The 8,556-nt window shown below is 36.5% G+C and overlaps 1 protein-coding gene across 1 annotated transcript in view; it reads right to left on the bottom strand.

The window, feature by feature from the left end:
* LOC106511336 (breast carcinoma-amplified sequence 3) overlaps nt 1-8,017 on the bottom strand; it is a gene marked incomplete at both ends in the record, with an annotated part of 9,306 nt that extends 1,289 nt beyond the window's left edge. The window contains 1 exon segment of the mRNA XM_014000090.1: nt 7,923-8,017. Coding sequence (XP_013855544.1) covers nt 7,923-7,993 — 71 coding nt within the window.
* Nucleotides 8,018-8,556: the final 539 nt, after the last annotated feature.

Here is an 8,556-nt window from a genome sequence, read left to right as displayed (position 1 = left end):
TATATATATATATATTGCACACACATGCCCTGCTGTCATCTTTTTTTTTAATCTAACATCCCTGCAGACCACAGAAGTTTGAATAAGATAAGAAAAAAAATGTGTTTGTATAATTCCCTGTGCTTCATCCTGACACATAATGTTTGTTCAGGTGGAACAAGAAGTCGGGCTTGTACTGGTGATTGACTGTTCTGTCTACGCTTCAGAAGCACAAGCTCATTCAGCAGCTGCTTGTTCCAGCTCGCAGGCTGCATCCAGTCATCTTCATGGCACTTTACAACTTGGTCATTAGAGTCAGACTCTCAAAGATCAGCAAAACAATTCCTTCATGGAGCGCGGCTTGTCTGATTCTGCTCCCTCTAAATGTTTGTTTGCATATGTTCATCAACTTGTTCAGCTGTCCTTCTTAAGGATTTAGTAAATTGAAACCGTTGTTCAGATCCTTTGCAGTGGAGTTTGGTGGAAAGGTTTTTAACAATTAACATCTTACCTGCTACAGATGGTTCTTCGACTGACTTCACTTTAAAGACATTTCAGTTTCATTTTGATCAGACTTGCTTTTGTGCCGATCTAAAACTACTAAAATAAATAAATAAAAAAAGAAATGCGTTATAAAAGAGTTTTATTTTCTTCAATGGACTTGTTATGATGATTTTTATGTACAAACAATAAATTGATATTTTCACAACCTCGGAGCAAACAATGTTATGGGCCYCTCCTTTGCTCTCTTGTGCCCCCCATCCCCTCCCCAGGTTGTGAACCACTGTTTTAAACCTTAACGCTGTTGTCCAATAGCCTGTATGCCACAGACTTCCATTCTAGCGCTTCCGCATTTTTTGGCCACAGACAGCACTTCCGGTTCTCAGGCAACACTGTGTTAGCGTAGGCTTTTTTCACTCGGTGGCTGCTGTCCACAGTACAGGATTTGCATATTACATGTACCAACATTAACACAGGAGACGTGCAAGTTGACAAAAGTACAGCCAAATGGAAAAATTACTCAAACGGATTAAACCCATAAAAACAAAAACAAAGGTAAGACGTCCAGAACTGTCTTTTTCACTATTCCTTGGCTTCTTGTTCTGTGGTTTTCCATTAAATGAACTATCATTAACTATAATTAATTATCAAATTAACTATTCTCTTGTACCTACTGGTTAGTGGACACAACAACACACAACATAACTCATGTTTTATACCAGTAGCTTGCAGATGCTTTAACTATTATGATTTTCTCATGGTCTACTTCTAGCAACTATGCTAAAAACAACACGCAGAAGGCAGGACCCGGAAGTGATGCTCGTGGCCTGAATTTTAATGAAAGTACATCACTAATAACCGTGGCAAATAGGCTTTTTTCATTATATAGTTATTCTCGCAGAAATATGATGATGATTCTGCAGGAATTAAGGTTAAAAAAAACTAATTTCAACAGGACAGAATTGTAAAATCCTTCCAAGAACCTTCACTCTGACATAATAGGCTTTGACACAACATATATTTTGCTGTAGGGCTATATTCTTCCAATTCAAGTTAAACAGGGAAAAGTGKGCATGATCAATGCAGGAGGCAGCACTTGGGTCACTTCAGAAGTGGAAGAACAACAACAGAACATTGATCTGTGCAGGAAAGTAAACATCAGGGCRAAGAAAAGCTGCACCTCTCACTAAAGCCACGTTCAGGAAATAAAATGCAACAGTGGGATTTAAAACCCTTCAGCCAAAAAGATGTTTGCACCAGAAAGAGGCATTTTCCTCTTGAACTAATTATTACTGTTTTATGCAGTATTGTTTTCATTTATTGCAGAATTTTTTTTAATTTTTTTCCACTCCGGACAATTTGCTAGTTTATTTTTTTGCAAAGTTTTAAAAGCATTGCTTATTTCTTTATGCTTTCCTTCTAAGGTGCCAGACTTTCCTTTAAAGTGTTATTACTTCTGGGAACCTTGAGAATTTTAAATRCTGAAGTTATTTTAAGTGGCGTTTTTAAGTATTTTTTTCAATGTTTTTCCACAATAAAGTCAAAATTTAAAATTAAAAATGACGTTTTATGCACAACCTTACCAACTCAAAGTTGAAATGTTGTACAAAATGAGTAAAAATTAAAGAAAGTTTTCTCTATATGCAAATATTTGCAGTCTGATTTTATTCATATTTTTCACACAGGCCCAATATTTTTTTTTCTCTTCTAAAGTTCAGTCTGATTTTTTTCTCAATTTGCTAATGCTTCAGAAAAGCAAAATTAGCAATTTTATTGTAAAACAAACAAAAATGAGTGTTTCATTGCTTCGTATTCAACCATCTGCAAAGCTTTTACATAATAACTGCACCGTTCCTCGTCTTCGTCAACAGTCAGCTGCTGATTTGTCTCCAACTGTGAGAGGWGCAGAGAATAAAACTTTTACAAATTGTCACATTAGATGCGCTGCAAGCAAAATGGAGATTACGGAGCCCTTGYCAGCACATTTATCTTTTTCCCATGAATCAGTAACAAAAGACAAACACRCCGGCTTTGGCTCTGGGGGAGGGAAACACTGCACCGCCTAATTTATAACAGAATGTAATGGGCCTTATGGGAACTCTGGCTTYAACTTTGAGCAATAGAACAACCTCACACATAAGACAGGAGCTATAGACACTGCATGTATTCTGCTCTCATTTGTGTGAAGTAATGATGCTTTTAAAYGCTGTATCATTAGCCAATGATGAAGCATATTAATATACAAAAACTGCATGCCCCCCCGCCCTTTTTTTTTTTTTGTTGGCGCATGTGAAGAAGTGCTGCAGCAAAGCCAGCAGGAGTTATAGAACCCTGGCCGGTGYGCTAATTGAGGGTAATATGCACTATTGATTAGAGATGCCTGCGGAGAAAGAAAACCCAACGAAGAATGCTACTGATACACTTGAAATTGACAAACTGAATTAGTCGTTGGACTGTTCCCATTAAGTTGAGAATTTACTTTGAAACTGCAGATTACATCTTTGTAACACTGCTTTGGATGTGACTGAATGCACCTGTTGAAGAACTGAAGACAACATTATCACATCGTTCCCAGAGAAAACTCAAACTCTATTTAAAGGGGTAATATCACCTGAAAACAAGTTTTTAAAGCTTTATATCATGTTAACATTATCTCCTCGTTAAAAACATACACAATTACTTTGACTCATTCATGCATGCTTGTGAAATCCTGTGCTGTCCTGAGGCAGTCATTCAAGGGAACAAAAATGGCTGGTTGGCCCTAGAATTGCYGTTTAGGTGCAGCTCCACCTCTGTGTCTCCAAGCCGAGCTTCCGCATCACAGAGCACACCTCTAGCAAACACTTAGTGAAACCGTCTGCTGAGCTCATAATACTTATCTGTCTAGTTTTTTTCAAATAAAAAAATGCCTTTGAGGAAATGGATTTTTGTATGTCAACGATGACACGGTTCTTAAGAAATGGTTTGATTTCATTTTTGGAAATAACCCTCTGACAAAGAAAAAATATTTATTTATATATCTGGGCGAGACGCTTTATGGATGATAGTTTTCAGAACAMAAGTGAATTTAATAGTGGACTAATAAGATTATCACTAAAAGATGATTAATGCAATTCCAACAATCAGAAGTACACAAACACCATTGTAAYCTGCCCAGGTAAGCTGAAGAACAACTCACTTTGTTTTGTTTGGTCTGTGATATACGGTTATCACTCATCACTTATATTATGATCTGTGTTCTTTAGTTGGTTAACACTACATTTTATTAATAAATAAATCAGCTTAACATTGACGTGCGTGTGAGGATGACTGGGAGATATCTTACCAAGCTGAAACGTCGTCTCTCTACTCGYGCCGCTTCATGAGAAAATGTATTTCCAGTTTGACTGTAAGGTTCAATTGCATCCTGAGTTGCCATTTTCCAWAATCGATATTGTATAATGTTGCTGCTTTTTAAAATTATTACAACTTAATAGGCTACAACACTACAGGTTGTAAATGGCATGAAGCTGTTGTGATGATGTGCAGAAATGGGCGTGACAGAAGCAGTAGGAGGTTCTTAAAGAGACAGAGGAAAATATCATGGTGTTTAGAAAAGGCTATGATGCAAAGTCTAATTTATTTTTGATTTATACATAACAGCTTTTTCATAACAACTGAAGGTGAGATAGTAACTTTATTATGGTATAGAATCAAACTATATGCCTTAGAAACACATAATATTGTCCCTTTAAAACCAAAGGTCTAGCAGTCGTGTGCTGGATATTTTGTGGTTGATTAACTGAATTTCAGATACACATTTATGTTAATCGATTGTAATCATTTACTTTCAACAGTAAGAGAATCAAAAAGTCTCTATTTAGTTTTAGTGTTTGTTTCTAGAGTTTACTTCCTTGTTTACTGTGGCACATAACCCACTGCCTTTCATGCCAGACCTTTAAACTAAGATGATTTTATGTTGGAAGTGACATAATTCTAGCTGTTTTGATAAAAAAAAAAAGTTTTGCACAATTTCATGCTCTACGTATGTGTTGGGAATGACTCTCAGCTACTCCTACATTTAGCTTAATATCTGTAAAACTTCCATTATACTTATTGGCAACAAAAATTGGGCAAAAATTTTGATAAAGCTGCTTTTATTACAGTGTTTTCATGAAAGATGAACGTCTGTTTTTTTCTTTTCAAAGGAGAAGTATATATAAAAAGATTTGCTCTGAGAATTTGTTTACACCAGTTTCTGTCCTGTTTTAATTAGTTTTTTTCACCATGAGCAACCTTTGAACTGTTTATTCAATAGAAATTCATGCAATTTCAACATTCCGCACARATAATCTTCCACGCTTTGATATTAGAGATCTTACACAAACAGGTTCATATGTTTTGGGTCTCAGTACTTATGTGCCTGTGTACATTTTATTTATTTTTTTTCACCTTGGCGGTTTAACACATCTGAAGAATTTTGCTCACAGTCGCAGAACGCCAGGCTCTCTGAACTCTGCAGGTAGCCTTGAATCTTTGGATGTTGAAAGGGATTCCAGAYGGCTACAAATTGAGCCTTGGGCAGATCTGCATATAAAACATCCAGGTGGACCAGCTGAGACTGATTCTGGGGGAATTCTCGACACAGATTGTGATACAGTATAACTCCTGAAGCCCCTCATGGGAGCAATGCTGCTTCAAATTAGCTTAATTAATTGTGAATTAAAAGAATCCCTGTTGATTTGTGGGTGAGGTGTGTTCACCTTGTGTTCACTGTGGTATACGTAATAGTTGCTCTGTGTTTTTCTACAACACAAAAATAAAAACCTAACATTCTTTGAAGGAATGCATATCACCTGCTTTTCATGCCAGTTATCATCTTACAAGAAGAAATGAAGGAACTGTGGACATTTTGGGCAAACATTATAAATGACATCCAGCACAGCCTCATGTAATATTCTAGAATCTTGTGAAATGTGTTCCTGGATGAGTCTCAACAACTATCAAACCAAGTTTTAGTTCAAGATGTGTAAAAAACMAACAGAGTTGGAGCTATGCTTGTACTAATATCAGTTTGCCTCGGAGGCCATCTCAAATTGGTTTGACTCCAAAAGTTAAAAAAAGTTAACTTTGCAAAAGTTAATCAGCTATAGATGCACAACAAATGATTACTGACTGAGAATTTCAATAAAATCAGTCCAGAGATTCATGAGATATTTTGTTAACAGGCAAAAAGCATTAACAGTTAATGCAGATTTTTAAGCAAATATCTTGCCATGAACAGTGCACAGGTATGTGTTATGGATGAAGCTCAGCTACAACCACACATAATTCCACATCTATATCTGTAAAACAGACTGGGTTTTAGCCATAATTATGTTTCCAAATGACAGGAGGCTTTGATGCCTGTCTTAAGTTAGATTTTCTCCAAAAGTGAATGAGTTGTCGAAGCACACCCAGTAAAAACTTTCTGAAAGTTTCAATAAAATCTGTTTCCTGCTTCATGAGATATTTTGTTAACAGACATACAGAGTTGACAATATTTAAAGGCAAAGTTTTTAAAAACACATCTCATGCAATCAGTTAGTGCTCAGATTATGTGTTGCAAATGACTCTCAGTTACTACCACACCAAATTTTAGCTCAAATGTTTAGCTGATTGAACCTCATAAAAACACTTTTTATCCAAAACTGCAAGCAAAACAGCCCTATTCTATAAAGTCATCATTTTGTGAGGAAACTGTGTAACTTAATCAATTTTGACAACTCGGTTAGATTTTTACCACTATTCWTGTTCATCTTGTTCTTTTATTCCTCTGAAACACTTTGCAGCTTGTTATCTCTGTAAATGTCTCATAAAAGTGACATTTTTTTTCTCCAGAGAGAGTTCCCTATTAGGCTGCAATATTGTCATGTAGAATTGAGTTTTCATCCATAYACTGTACAGCTTGGAGAAAATAGATAGGAACGTACAGGGGAGTTGAGCTGARGAAATGCCATAATTAGAAATGCAGCTGCAAYTTCAGCACCTTGGACAGCTCCATAGATTTATTGATGAATCGCAGAAACCGACAACTGCACTTTTGACTATTTGCTGAAAAGACGAGCAAATTTCCTTTTCTCCTCCTCACCTCTGGACACCGTACATCTTCATACTGGGACACTGGCTTTCTTGTACCACAGTGTTACTCAGGTCAACTTGTTTTATTATGGTAAATTTATTATTTCAAGTGTCTGTGMATGAGTGTGAATRTTTGTTTGTGTTAGCAAACAACTCTTTTGAACCAGTGGTAAGATCCAAATCTAAATMACTAGTGGAAATTAAAAATGGACATTAAACAAAACTCGGGACTTAGGAGGTTAATTTAGTACAGAACAGAACAGTAACAATGTATGGAACATGTTTTTGCTCATATCTAAAACATGCTTCTGGACCTAAATACATTGCAGATTGCATTTATGACTTTTGTTGATGCAATAATAATATGTAGCCAGACTTATAAATAAATAAATACAATGCAAAATCACAGAGTAAGATTTAAAACCAGTGCTTTTTTTATTTTTACGTTTTCTTTTACGCAGAAAATGAAAGAGGGGCTTGTTGCAGACAGAAGACGACTRTCTATTCTTTTACTAAAGGGACAAAAGTACTGTCTGTGCTTGAAAATAGAACCACTGATCCTGAAACTCATTTGGTTCAATAAACTGTATCTTTGTAAAATGAAAGCAGCCCTGGTTCAGTCCGGAGATGAATGCACACTGGACCCAGTATTGGTGGGTAAGGAAAGTAAAAAAAAAAACTCCAGCAGTAACTGAAGCCTGTTGTGGCAGAAAGTCAGTGTCATGGTAATGAAGCAATTAGCAAAAGGTTATTACTACTGCTGCTACGAGAGCGGGTGGGATTACTCACTCTCTGGGGAGAGTGATCGTTTTAAAAGGGGTCACAACAATCCACCAGCTGGAACCAGCATGTATCATTTTCTTCACTTCTGCCTATTGGGAAACTGCATTTTTTATATGTTATTATTTTTTGAAGAAAAAAAACCAAGTCAAAATAATGAATAGATCACATCCTCTGAGATTATGCCCTCACATTTCAACTTTATTTTTATTCGTAATATTGCAGCACACACTCATACCTGCAAGGGAAAAGCTGGTTTATTTATCTATGGTGTTAGGGACATCAACTAATTAGTCTATCTCACTTTTTCTCCCAACATTTTAAAACAAATTTATTTGTTTAGCCAACAAATCTAATAGTTTTCTTCGCATAAACATCCTGTAATCATTTAATGCAAAAAGCTGAACAAAGAGAGCCATTATTCAGTTTCAAGCATGGTATATATATATATATRTTAAATGCTGTCACAGATCAACTGTTCACCTCGTACAGTCTAGTTATTTACACACAATCCATAATAACAWAACACTATGAAATTTTAAAAAATGGATTTGTTTTCTTACGTTGCAGCTTGCGCTCGCACTAAAACTCCTCCAGCACAGCGACTCGGTCTGCGTGGAGATTCTGACGCCATTCTTCTCACGTGGATTTTTTTAATCTAAATGAAACAGAAAGAATGTCAATTTAATTAGCATTTGTACCAACTTGCAAAAAAACATCAAAAACAAAATGGACAGCTGCTGTATTAGTTCCAATCTCAAAACWGTTAAAGCACTCCAAGTGAAAACCGTTTCTTTGCATTATCAATAATTTTAAAGAATAAATTCATTGATGGAATAACCTGGTCGTTCAGCATATTCAGGTCATCGGCTGACCTCTTTCTTTGAGCACATTGTTGCTGAACCCAGACCTGACCAACAGCAGCAAGGGTTGTACTGTATATGCGGTAGACGGTAGAAACGATATGAAGTTGGCCTATGGTAGAAATTTATACTCTACCGTCCTATCATTACGTCATCTGCTCAGATGATGAAGATGAGCGCACAGCAGAGCAGCAGCTGATAAGTTCAGCAGGCAGATATTAAAGCAGGCATGGGCAGTCCTGGTCCTGCGGGGCCGCAGCCCTGCAGGTTTTACATGTTTCTCTGCTCCAACACACCTGATATGAAAGAACAGATGATTATCAGGCTTCTGACG

Source organism: Austrofundulus limnaeus, unplaced genomic scaffold (assembly GCF_001266775.1).
Source record: "Austrofundulus limnaeus strain Quisiro unplaced genomic scaffold, Austrofundulus_limnaeus-1.0 Scaffold2695, whole genome shotgun sequence".
Classification (NCBI taxonomy): domain Eukaryota; kingdom Metazoa; phylum Chordata; class Actinopteri; order Cyprinodontiformes; family Rivulidae; genus Austrofundulus; species Austrofundulus limnaeus.
This window is presented reverse-complemented; position numbering and strand designations above follow the sequence as displayed.